This window comes from Somniosus microcephalus, chromosome 1, assembly GCF_052327205.1.
Source record: "Somniosus microcephalus isolate GS21.2 chromosome 1, FLI_Smic_1.0, whole genome shotgun sequence".
NCBI classification, from domain to species: Eukaryota; Metazoa; Chordata; class Chondrichthyes; order Squaliformes; family Somniosidae; genus Somniosus; species Somniosus microcephalus.
Genome location: NC_140987.1, coordinates 407,929,228 through 407,942,972, shown reverse-complemented (window position 1 = coordinate 407,942,972; position 13,745 = coordinate 407,929,228). Strand labels below are relative to the sequence as shown.

At 47.6% G+C, this 13,745-nt stretch overlaps 1 protein-coding gene across 1 annotated transcript in view; it reads right to left on the bottom strand.

The window, feature by feature from the left end:
• LOC147125168 (ras-related protein Rab-38-like) overlaps window positions 1-7,040 on the bottom strand; it is a 55,302-nt gene extending 48,262 nt beyond the window's left edge. The window contains exon 1 of the mRNA XM_085998553.1: window positions 6,709-7,040. Within this exon, the coding sequence (XP_085854679.1) occupies window positions 6,709-6,910 (202 nt within the window). The 5' untranslated portion in view covers window positions 6,911-7,040. The remainder of the gene's footprint in view (window positions 1-6,708) is intronic.
• Window positions 7,041-13,745: the final 6,705 nt, after the last annotated feature.

The window sequence follows — 13,745 nt, the reverse complement described above, 5'->3', positions numbered from 1 at the left end:
TATCCGCTTGCTCTTAATATACTTATAACACCATGGGATTTCCCTTTATTTTGCCTGCCAGTGTTCTTTCATGGCCCCTGCACTTTTTTTTTTTTTTTTTAAATAAAAAAGTATCCCCCTGCACTTTCTATACTCCTCTAGGGCTTCCATGGTTTTTAGTCCTCCCTCTCTTTCCCCCCCCCCCCCCCCCCCCAAATCCATTCTTGTATATCCCTTGACATCCAGGGTTCCCTGGTGCAGTTAGGGAAAGAGTTAAAATGACATCACTGGCAGTTTCACTGAATGGTGCAAGAAAGACAGGTGCCAACATGAAAGGCCATATCTATAAAGATGCAGTCAAGATAGCTGACCTTGAGAAAAGAATGCAATTAAGTGGAGTCAGGATGTCCAGCATGTCAACTGCCTTGAACAGCTTTATTACCTTGGTAATTAAAAGATACCTTTCAGCAGTTTGAGTGATTGATTGAAGAGGCAGCTTACACATGTTTACATTAAGATTTGTAACCAATCCATGAAGGTGCATGCAGGCCAAGAGCCAATCAGGTTGCAGGAATAAATTTAGCATGAGCCAGACAGGCTTATTTTAATGGATAAGAATGACATGTTTGCTGTAACAATTTGGAGAAGTCTGGCTAAAGACAGAGCAGACTGTCTCCCCACTGGTGTAATAAAGACAACTTGACTATCGATCTAAAACCCTTGTGTCAAGTGCTGGTTTAAAATACTCAACACTTGGGTTTGTTGGTCCCACCCTTGACCTTTATGGGAACATGTTGGCGTTTTACTCTATTTCCTTTCTGAAAGACTCCCGCTGCTCTGATGTGGATTTTCCTACAAGTAGCTGATCCCAGTCCACTTTGGCCAGATCTTGCCTTATCACATTAAAAATCAGCCATCCCCCAATTTAGAACTTTTATTTCCAGTCCACCTTTGTCCTTTTCCATGACTACCTTAAATCTCACCAAATTATGGGCAGTCACCAAAATGCTTTCCTACTTACACTTCTACCACTTGCAAGGCTACATTCCCTAGAATTAGCTCCAGTAACATCCCTTCTCGTAGGACTTTCTACATGCCGACTCAAAAAGCTCTCCTGGATGCACTTTAAGAATTCCGCACCCTCTAAGCCCTTCACACTGACTATCCTAGTTAATATTGGGGAAGTTGAAATCCCCAATCTATTATTTCTACACTTCTGAGATTTGTCTACATATCTGTTCCTCCATCTCCCCCTGACTGTTTGGGGGCCTACAGTACACTCCCAGCAAAGTGCTTACCCCATTTTTGTTTAAGTTCTACCCATATGGTCTCATTAGAGGAACCTGCTAAGATATCATCCCTCCTTACAGCAGTAATTGACTCCTTGATTAATATTGCAACACCCCCTCCTCTTTTACACCCCCCTATGTCTCACCTGAAGATTCTATACCCTGGAATAGAGCTGCCAGTCCTGTCCTAGAGATTACAACCTTTTGAGGTCCTGCTTTTGAATCTGCTACCTAAATTCTTGTTGCAGGATCTTGTCCCTCTTTCTACCCATGTCGTTGGTACCAATGTGAACCACAACCTGATTGTTCGCCCTCCCCTTCAATGCCCTGCAGCGACATCCTTTATCCTGGCACCAGGGAGGCAACATGCCATCCTGGAGTCACATCTGCAGCCACAAACATCTATCTGTTCCACTTATGATAGAATCCCCCATTACTATTGCTCTCCCACTTTTTTCCTCCCCTCCTGTGCAGCTGAACCACTCGTAGTGCCATGGACTTGGCTCTTGCTGCATTCCCCTGAGAAACCATCTCCCCAATCAGTATCCAAAACAGAAAATCTGTTGGAGGGAGATGGACCCAAGGGACTCCTGCACTACCTTCCTAGTTCTTTTACACTGTCTGGCGGTCACCCATTTCCTATCTGCCTGGGCACTCTTTACCTGCAGTGTGACCACCTCGTTAAACATGCTAGCCACGAAGATCTCAGCTTCGCGGATGCTCCAGTGACTCCAGCCGCAGCTCCGAAACGCGGATTGCGAGTAGCTGCAGCCGGAGACACTTCCTGCACGTGTTCACCCTGGACACCTAGTGTCCCTGACTTCCCACATAGCACAGGAGGAGCACGCCACACAGTTGAGCTGCCCTACCCTTAATTTACTCCCTTTAAATTAAAAAGATTAAATACACTAGAGACCTTACTTCCCTTTAAACACTACTTACTCTAAACTGGAGCCCTTACTTTGACTAACGACTGGACTGTAGAAATGCTCACCAGGTCCTTCTTACCAATCAGCTCCTTCCCTGGTTGTGACATCACTTTAGTGGTTTCAGTTGTTGTTGGACTACTCCCGCTGACTCTTTCCTTGGTGTACAAGAACCAATTTCTACAGGGTGAAAAGTTAGGAAAAAGGCAAAGCAAGGGAGCTCCTCCTGCCACTCCTCACTTGACTCACCCAACTCTCAGCACTGTTCAAACCACTCAGTGCAAAATTGCACTTCAAAGCCTGTTTTTATTAGGCCCAAAACAAAGGAGCTTGCTGGGTTCTGCTACAGGAGAACCAGTTTAATCTAGTTTCCCCAATTAACTGCCTTCAGCTGCTCTGAATTGTAGGCCTTGTATATCCCTGCTTAAAGCTGGGAAATTTAGATTTTAAACAGTAAATGTGAAACAAACAAAAAAGTTTGATTTCAGCAAACAGTTAAGACTCCGACTCACCCAACTTGCAGCACTTGTTTAAACCACACCCTCTGGTCCATCCAGCCTGTCCACACAATTGCAATACCTTGTGCATCACAATATTTACACTAGCTCACCCAAAGCCATGTGATCCACTAGGTGAGATGAAAGGCCTAGGTTTTAATCTGGGTTTCTGAGTATTAGAGAAGACTACTTGATGGAATGTTATATTTTAGAAGCCATTTTTAACTAGCTGTGGTTGTGCCAGTAATTCCACAGGCCTGTCTTGGCCTGTACAGCTTGATGTCAGCCTCCAGTCTTTAGCACTGTCTGCTCATTCAGACATGCATCATTTGAGATGAAGGGAATATTTTTGGCATTGGTTCTGGAGGCCTTAAATACCACTTGCTTATTTGGGCCAGTAACGTCATAATTAAACAACCTTCTACTGTAAAGTGCAGGGGCATACTTAAAGAAATTAGGAAGGCGAGGAGGGGCCATGAAATAACACTGGCGAGCAAAATAAAAGGAAAATCCTAAGATGTTTTATAAGTATATTAAGGGCAAGAGGATAACCAGGGAAAAGGTAGGGCCCATTAGGGACCAAAGTGGCAATCTGTGTGTAGAGCCAGATGATGTAGGCGGGGTTTTAAATGAATTTTTTGCATCTGTGTTCACTATGGAGAAAGATGATGTAGACATAGAAATCAGGCAAGGGGACGGTGACATACTTGAACATATTAGCATCGAGGGGGAGGAGGTACTAGCGGTTTTAGCAGGCCAAAAAGTGGATAAATCCCCAGGCCTGGACGAGATGTATCCCAGGCTGTTGTGTGAGGCAAGGGAGGAGATTGCAGGGGCTCTGACACAAATTTTCAGAACCCCTCTGGCCACAGGGGGAGGTACCAGAGGACTGGAGAACAGCTAACGTAGTACCATTATTCAAGAAGGGTAGCAGGGATAAACCAGGGAATTACAGGCCAGTGAGCCCAACATCTGTGGTAGGGAAATTATTGGGAAAAATTCTGAGGGACAAAATTAGTCTCCACTTGGAGAGGCAAGGATTAATCGGGGATAGTCAGCATAGCTTTGTCAAGGGTAAATCATGTCTGACAAATCTGATTGAATTTTGCGAGGGGGTGACTAGGGGGGTGGATGAGGGAAATGCTGTGGATGTGGTTTACATGGACTTCAGTAAAGCTTTTGACAAAGTCCCGCATAGGAGACTGGTCAAGAAGGTAAGAGCCCATGGGATCCAGGGTGCCTTGGCGCGTTGGATCCTAAACTGGCTGAGTGGCAGGAGGCAGAGGGTGATGGTCGAAGGTTGCTTTTGTGACTGGAAGCCTGTGTCTAGTGGGGTACCTCAGGGATTGGTGCTGGGTCCCTTGCTGTCTACATAAATGATTTGTATGAGAATGTAAAAAAGGTATGATCAGTAAGTTCGCAGATGACACGAAAATTGGTGGGCTGGTAAATTGTGAGGAGGAAAGCCTCAGGAAGATATAAACGAGTTGGTCAGATGGGTGGAAAAGTGGCAAATGGAATTTAACCCTGAAAAGTGCAAGGTGATGCATTTTGGACAGACAAATAAGGCAAGGGAGTACACAATGAGTGGTAGGACCCTAGGAAGTACAGAGGGTCAGAGGGACCTTGGTGTGCATGTATAGATCCCTGAAGGCAGAACAGGTAGATAAGGTGGTTAAAAAGGCATATGGGATACTTGCCTTCATTAGCCGAGGCATAGAATATAAGAGCAGGGAGGTTATGATGGAGCTGTACAAAACGCTGGTGAGGCCACAGCTGGAGTACTGTGTGCAGTTCTGGTTGCCTCACTATAGGAAGGATGTGATTGCTTTGGAGAGGGTGCAGAGAAGATTCACCAGGATGTTACCTGGGATGGAGTGCCTCAGCTATGAAGAAAGACTAAACAGGCTGGGGTTGTTTTCATTGGAGCAAAGAAGGCTGAGGGGGGACCTGATTGAGGTGTACAAAATGATGAGGGGCATAGATAGGGTAGATAAAGAGGAACTTTTCCCCTTAGTAGGGGGGAAAATAACAAGGGGGCATAGATTCAAGGTAAGGGGCAGGAGATTTAGAGGGGATTGGAGGAGGAATTTTTCACCCAGAGGGTGGTTGGAATCTGGAACTCTCTGCCTGAAAGGGTGGTAGAGGCAGGAACCCTCAACATTCAAGAAGCATTTGGATGAGCACTTGAAATGCCATTGCATACAAGGCTATGGACCAAATGCTGGAAAGTGGGATTAGACGGGACAGGGATTGGACGGGACAGGGATTGATGGATGGCGCAGACACGATGGGCCTCTTTCGGTGCTGTAAAACTATGACTCTATGTACATCAGTTTCTTTAAGCTGTAGAACAGTAGTAGTAGAACAGGGAGAGACTGTGCAGGACTACTTTTTTTTTCCCTCTAAAAGTGTGACTGGAGTCAGTTCAACTTTGCAGTCAAAGCCTGCAAGTTTTCAGAACTCCAAGGGTTAAGTGGTAAACGCACAGTTCTTTGGGCTGTTGAACCAGACAAATTTAAAGATCCAGATGACCACCCCAGCCTGAGAAAATAAGAGTTGTATAACGTTTTGGGTTGGAGAGGGGAAATCAGCATTGCTTTTGATCTCTATCTTCCTTTCTTGGCACATGAAGAGCAGGGATGTTCTCCTGATGTCCTAGCCAACATTTATTTCCCCACCACCCCATTTACTCTCTCGTATTGCCATTTGTGGGATTTACTGACTTCTCAAAAAGTGAGTCATTGGCTGTAAAACGCTTTGAGACGTCCGGTGGTCGTGAAAGGTGCTATATAAATGTAAGTCTTTTTTACTGTGAGCATTAACACCCCCCCCCCCCCCCAACCAATAATTAGAAACAAGGACGAAGTTTCCCCACATTTCGAAAAGCTAAAGTGAAAGACATTCTCGGGAATCCCAGCTTTCCTCCCCAAAAGATGCTAAAATACCAGGAATATTTATGGCATCAGTGTATCGTATCAAGAGTTGAAACAGATGCACTTAAATGAGGACAGTATAAACTAAACTGAATGGGTTTCCTTGTTTTAAGACTGCGCCAAGCTCGTGAATGCCATTGCTAACGATTTTTAAACCGCGGAGTGGTCACGGGTCCTCTGTTCACACGGCTCCAGAACGGGCTCCATACAAGCACCCTCCCCTCGGGACATGTGGTCACTATTCCCCAGCCAAAGCCCGCTCAGCAGATCCATCAGTCCCATCCCTGGAGCTGCACTGACTGGACCTAACCTCCCACTCCCACTCCCCCACACACACACACTCCAGTACCAGGATTGGTTACATTATCTCAACCTACACACCGTGAGCCAGGGTAGGTAGCCCTGCATTTATATTACAGCGGTCACCACCCGCAGGTCCAATGCAGGTGAAGCCAGTAACGCCGAGTGGCCTGGTCCGCCCCTGTCGGCGTCTCCTTCCCCGTCCCTGAAGTGAAGGAGGCAGAGAACAGCACCACTCATCCAGCCCCGTTCATTGGCAGCTCGCAACTGGATTCCAGGTACACGGCTCTATCCCACTGAACCACACCCGCCTCCAATAGAGCCGGATGCCTAAATAGTTAAGGACTCGTGAAATTTCACAGCCAGTCGCAAGTTTGCAGTAACTGTTTACTGAGGAGGCTGCAATAAACCAAAAGCTCGAGAAACCTAAAGTCATCATCACTCCACCGTTCAGAAATGGAGAAGCGATGGCCCGAGTCTGGGAAATGTCGAGCGGGATGAGCCAACAGGATTCACTCACCGCTAATTTTGATTGCTTTAAAAGCAATGTCTTAAAGCAATGCCACTTATCTAAGTAGTTAGGCTGTTCACAAAGGGACATGATTTTTTTACATTATGGATTAGTCTGAAATAATTAAGTTAAGTTAAGAGAAGGATGCATCATCAAATTCTGCAAAACACCTTTTAAATGACAATTCAGGAGAAATATCCTTCAAACTAGTTAACGCTTGTAGTGTATAGATTCAGACATTGAGAAACTGCATCGTTAGTCTTCCTTTACCTGCTATATCCCAAAGTTGTAGCCGAACGACTGTGTCTTCTTCCCAATGTAACACTTTCAGGGCGAAGTCTACCCCGATGGTGGCTCGATAATGTTGGGAGAAGATCTGATGAACGTACCGCTTGATGATGCTGGTTTTTCCAACGCCCAGGTCTCCAATCACTAACACCTTGAACAGATATTCTTTTTGTGCTTTCTCCATTGATGCGCCAGCCAGCCTCTCGCTCAGCTACTCCTCCCACACACTCGCTCTCTTTAAATACGCTTTGATCAGCTTCAAACTCGCGAAACAAACTTTACTCGCTGGTAGTCTCCACGCATGCTCGCTGTTGAGTATTTGTATCATTTCTCGTGTCTTGACCCGCCCCTCTCTCAGAGAAATTTAAAAGGGCAATGTCTTCAGCCACCGCCTATCAACTTGCCCACCGTGGGCCCATCTCTTTCAGCTTTAATTGTCTGCACCAGTTACACGTGTGACTATGCACTCGATGAACAACCTTGTGGGTCAGTGATTGCTAAACACGCATTTATGGAGCCTAAACAGGGCGGTTTAAAGGAAAAAAATCCTTTGGAAGATCTCTCATGGTGTTGCTGAGGAGCAGTTCCGAACCTGGAGTTTCTAATGACCTGTCACAGCCTAAACACAGCAGTGTGGCGAATGGCATAGATGTATTTAAGAGGAAGCTGGATAAATACATGAGGAAGAAAGGAATAGAAGGATATGTTGATAGGGTGAGATGAAGTAAATCGAGTGGGAGGAGGCTGGTGTGGACCATAAGCACTGGCAAAGACCCCTGCCTTGTAGGCATGAGGGCTTGTGACTTTGTACAAAGAGCTGAGACTTGAGCTCTGTAAATGTGATTTACTGTAAAATGTTCAAATTTTAAATTAAAAAAAGCACTGGCAAAGGGGACTGAATGGCCTGTTTCTGTGCTATAATTTCCATGTTATTTATTTGTTTATTCTTCCCTCCTCTCCACAAAATATTTTTCTCATTTAGATGATTATAAAAAATATTTTACTCCCACACACCCGATCTCTTTAAATGTCCTGCGCTTTGATCAGTTTCAAACTCTCAGCTCCAACCTTAAGATCATCATTAAGATGACAAAGGAGGTATTGTTGTATGGCTGAGGTTGAACACCAACTTTCTGATGACTCCTATCTCCCTCGGACCACAGCCTCACTACTGAACTCCAAGCCATCATTCCCCAGACCATTGCCAATTTCATCTTCTCCTGCACCACTGTCCACGGCCCCAAACACGCCAAACAAGTGAAACAGCAATTCACCTGTACTTCCTCCAATCTAGTGTACTCTATTCACTGATCATAGTGTGCTCTCCTCTACAATGGGGAGACCAAACGCAGATTAGGTGCCTGCTTTGCTGAACATCTTCGTTCTGTCTGGAAGTGTGACTCTGACCTCACTGTGGCTCACCACTTAAGCTTCCCCTCCCATTCCCACTCTGACCTCTCCATTGTTCGAATCCTACACTGTTCCAATTGAGCTCAAAACAAGCTTTAATCATAATATCTCATCTTTCTGCTGGACACACTGCAGCCCTCTGGTTTTAATAATGACTTCAGTAACATCAAGCCTTAGCTACACCCTCCATTTTCTTCACAGCAATGGGTACTTGCAATGTGTGGAGGATCTGCATGTGTCCAGGGTGCAGGGTCTATTTTGTCTGGACCGGTGAAGAAATGCCAGAAAAATGGCCAATTCCCAACAAGTGCCTCCCCAGGGGAGCACCACAACAATAACTGGCTCTAACAAACTAAAAACACATGCATCCAGTGCGAATGCGATGCTATTCCCATCATCAAAAAAAAACCATGTATCATTGCGGTGCCCACCAGTCTCAAAAAGCTTAAAGGTAACCCATGGACATTGCATGATTCCGTTCCAGAATCACCCGGAACAAAAGGTCAGAGCATCCTATCGCATCGATCTTGTGTTTCCTGGACCTGTGGATACCGATTTCTGCCAGATCAAGCAGCAGATTGACCAGGAGGTTCTCTGACCTGCTCGCTGCCTGCCCCCCCCCCTCCCCACCCCATGCACCGGGTTACCAAGGATAAAAATTGTGGGGGGCGAGGGGGGGGGGGCGGTGATGTGCAAGCAGAATTTTAAGAACAGCCCCTTCAAAAAGTGCAAAAGGCCTTCAACCTCCAGCCCTCTGCACACATGGGGAAAGCAGATTCTTCTTTGCTGCAAATTACACATGTGGCTTGAGTGTTTGTAAACTGGATTAGGAATTTATTTGAAACCATGACACCATGCAACAGTCTCCACCCCAAGTCCCCAGTGGTGCCAGGTTGGATCCCCAAATACAGGGCTTTCCACTGGGGATGTTTGCACTCATAGAGAGTCATAGGCCGCGATTTTGCCGGCGCTCAGAGGGCGGGTTTGAACGCGGGTCTGGAGTTAAAATCCAAATGATTGACGGCAGGTTGTGAACCCGCTGCCATCCCGCCTCCACGCACCTTTACAAAGTGTCAGGTCTGCGAGTCCCGATCAGACCCGACATCAAGCGGTGGGAGAGCCACTTAAGGCAGTTAACAGCTTGTTAACTGCCTAGATAATCTGATTTTAAGAGGCTGTTCCCATTTTACTACATTTTCAGTGTGCTGCCCGTCGAGCACCAAACACGCCAGCTGATTGTGCCGGATTCAGCAACTAACTGAATACTTGACAACTGCTCCTGCAGCATAAAAGTGGACCTGTAACATGGCTGACTTTCAGATGACAGAACTTTGTGTTTTGAGGTTTTGGAACACATTTTGTAGGTCTATTGAGCTTGTAAGTGTTTAAGCTGAGATCCGTATGCACTGTCAGCTCCTTGGAAAACCCTCTCCCCACATTGACTGAGCGCTTATAACATTTATTCCTCAACTGAGATATACACCAGCGGAACGGGAACCATTTATATTCTCTCATCCTGGTCCTCAGAATCGGAGGAAGAGCAGCAGAACCAGGCACAACAGCAGCAGCCACAACAGGAGCGCCAACCTCCTCCTCACCCACCTGATCCTGCACAGGGCAGAGGGCGTCAGTGCAAGGCTGCACCTCGCTGCAGGAGATACCCCCAACACAGGGTTAACAGGCCAAGGATAAGCGTCCTCAACATGACTGAGCAGCACTGCCAAAAGAGGCTGAGACTTTCACAAGAGGTGGTCGCTGACATCTGCACAATGCTGCACCAACACCTGGAGCCCAAAGGAGCGGTGGACACTGTCAAAGTCACCACCGCACTCAACTTCTTTGCTTCAGGGTCCTTCTAGGGATCAGCTGCAGACATCAGCGGCATCTCCCAGTCAGCCACACACACTTGCATCACGCAGGTGTTACCGATGCCCTCTTTGCAAAGTTTCAAAATTACATCCACTTCTCCATGGACGAAGCAAGTGTAACCACGCACTTTGCAAATATGGCAGGCTTCCCAAGGGTGCAGGGTGTCGTAGACTGCACACGTGGCCATCAGGGCACTCCATCACAACCCAGCTGTATTTGTCAACCGCAAGGGCTTCCATTCCCTTAACGTCCAACTGGTGTGTAACCACAGGAAGAACATTATGCATGTTTGCGCCAAGTTCCCTGGCAGTTACCATGACTCGTTCATCCTGCGGCAGTCTACGGTGCCTCAGCTCTTCAATCTGCCAACCCAACTTTCCGGATGGCCACTTGGAGACAAGGGCTATCCCCTAAAGATGTGGCTAATGACACTGATGAGGAGGCCATCAAACGAAGCTGAGGAGCGGTACAATGTGAGCCACATTTCCACCAGGAGCATCATAGAGCAAACCATCGGCTTGTTCAAAATGTGATTCAGATGCCTCGACAGATCTGGTGGAGCCCTACAGTACGCACCAGCCAGAGTCTCCAGAATCAGAAGAGGAGGAGGAGGAGGCGGCAGATGAGGTAGACCTTGTGGAGGCGGATGTGCCAATTCCACCAGCACACAACCACATTGTTGGCCGTGAGGCAAGGGATACACTAATCCATGCCAGATTCGCGTAAGTTTACGCATCAAACACATGTGGCTGGCACATGGAAGTGAGTGTCTGGCCGACCTTCTTAACACACCATACAGCATCTGTACAAAACACTGTGGTTTTCTATCACTCTTACCACCATCATTACAGATGAAAGGCGCCCTGACCCCTCACTGTGCAATTTCCATTTCTGAGCACACATAGGCCAACTCTTTGAATCTTTGCCATCGCATTTCTTTAATACAATTTAACTAACAATGAGAAACATAAATTTGTATGAGATCAAAACACCCAAGTGACTACCCTTGTGACTGTGTGTTAACTTTCTCTTACGCGTGCTTCTACATGGTGCTTCCCCTGTGGCTTCAGCAGATGTAGAGGCAGCTTGCTCACTTCTGTGCTGCACCTGCTTTGATGCCTTTGGCGGGCGTCCTCTGGGCTTGGAAGCCTGGGAGGGCTCTGCAACAGTCTGCTCCTCCTGCGGCTGTGCAGGGGCTGAGACGACCATCTCAGTTAGGTGGGGCTCTGATCGAGGGCGCCGCAGTGGCACGGGAGTGTGAGCACTTGGAGAGGAGCCCACACTTCCTTGTTGTCAACCACCAATATCCCTCTCATGGGTCACCTGCACTTCACTGCTAGCAAGTAGCTGGAGAGCACCTTGCTGCACATCAGTGGGGCCATGAGGACCCATCTCTGTACTGACAGTCCTTCATGGTGGAGTGAGTCTTTACATAGAGAGAGAGATGGTTAAGGGTGCAAGGGATGTAAGGCTAAGTCTACGTACCTCTGGTTCCTCTCCTCAATAGATGCCCATCTATCCTCCATTTACGTCCTCCATGGAGGTTGCCATCCTTTCCATGGCAGCACTTACATTCGCCATTGCGTGCATTACTCATGTTTGACATGGACTCCTCCATTCTCTGCACACTCGCAGTTACAGTGGTTGCAATCCCTGTCAGAGACTCCTGCACTTATTCCTGAAGTTCCAGCACCACTCGCTTTCTGGATAGCCCCAGAGGCACAGCGTCCACATGCAGCTGAGCAGAGCTAGGTGCGACCTGCGGCCTCCGATGAGGACTCTCCACTGCTGTCGCTGTCTCCGCCATCTGCTGATGCTCACTTGTGAGCTATGTTACACCAGGTGACAATACTACTCTATGTCGTGAATGACCCACTGAGGGGTGGGTCTCTGCGCTGGTGCTGGGTGCGCTCATTTCTGCTGACGCTGCTCCCTCAGAGGCTGCAACTTCCTCTGAGGAGTCTTCCTCCTGGACAGTGGGGAGGGGGGCTCTCGGTGGTCCTGTGGGGGAGTAAAGGCATGAGTTAGACATGATATTAATGTAGCAAACACATCCCATTGTGCAGATGATCAGAACTCAACCTGTATGAACATCAGATGCCATATCAGTCACTCATAAAATCTAAATGAGCGGGTTGCAAATCTATTCTGTCACCAGCTTGCTCTACTGTGCCCATCTCTCCGTCCCCCACTTCCAGCTCCTCTGCACCTCCGACGATGTCGATAGCAGCCTCCTCAGCAGTGGTTAAGTGCACCATGGAAGCTGGCCCTCCTCCTGACCGCCCCCCCCCCCCCCTCTCCCTCTTATTGTGGGTTCTCTTTTCCTGCAATGAGGGACACATGTGGAGGTTGAGCGAGAATGTTGGAGTGAGTGTAGAGAATCCATAGCATAGATGCTTAGAGGGAGACAAAGATGGAGTGAGATGCCAATACCAAGGGCCCTCCCTGTGCATTGTTTGTTGTTGCCATTGCATAACAATGATAGCAAGTGTGAGGGGTGCATAGTAGAATGGTGGAGTGAGTCTTTACATCGAGAGAGAGGGATGGTTAAGGGTGCAAGGGATGTAAGGGTAAGTTGGGATGTGCAGGAGTAGGTTGACAATGCAGAGAGCTGGTGATGAGAAGAGATGGAAAGCACATTGAAGGTAAGTGCGATGCTATACTCACTTTTGCTGAGCGTAGCAGATCATTGAATCTTTTCCTGCACTGAACCCAGGTGCGACCACACAAAAACCTGGCACTAACATTCTCAGCAATTTGCAGCCAGGCTGCTTTGGTTTGCTGAGGAGGCTTCCTAAGTCCATTGGAGGGGAACAGGGCATCCTTGTGCCCTCTCACTCTCTCCACAAGAGCATGGAGGGAGTCATCATCGAATCTTGGAGAAGTCTTAGTTCTTGAAGCAATTATCTTGCTATCAGTAACACGGAGAAGCAGCAGAATGTGAATGAAACACCACAAGGCTGCATGGGCCCCTCAAATGCCGCTGAATCGAAGACGTCAGCAGAGGCGAGCAGCAGACCCAAACCTACTGATTGGGCCGGGCAACGCGCACGGTGCGGCTGAAACCGGCAGCAGGACCAGAACCCACCAACCCGACATGAACCCGCCTCCTATGACAAAATCGCGGCCATAGAGTCATAGTCATTACAGCCCAGAAGGAGGCCATTCGGCCTATTGAGTTCGTGCCGGCTCGCTGTACAACAATCCAGTCAGTCCCATTCCCCCGCTCTATCCCCGTAGCCCTGCAAGTTTATTTCCCTCAAGTGCCTATCCAATTTCCTTTTGAAATCATTGATCGTCTCCTCCTCCACCACCCTCGTCAGCAGAGAGTTCCAGGTCATTTCTACTCGCTGCGTAAAAAAGTTCTTCCTCACATCCCCCCTGTATCTCAAAACCTTAAATCTGTGCCCCCTAGTCCTTGTACCAACAGCTAATGGGAACAACCTTTCTCTGTCTACCTTATCCAAACCTATCATAATCTCCAACAAGCGAGAGTCTAACCACCTCCCCTTGACATTCAACGGCATTACCATCACCGAATCCCCCACCATCAAAATCCTGGAGATCACCATTGACCAGAAAATTAACTGGACCAGCCACATAAATACTGTGGCAACAAGAGCAGGTCAGAAGCTAGGTATTCTGCAGCGAGTGTCTCACCTCCTGACTCCACAAAGCCTTTCCACCATCTACAAGGCACAAGTAAGGAGTGTGATGGAATACTCTCCACTTGCCTGGAT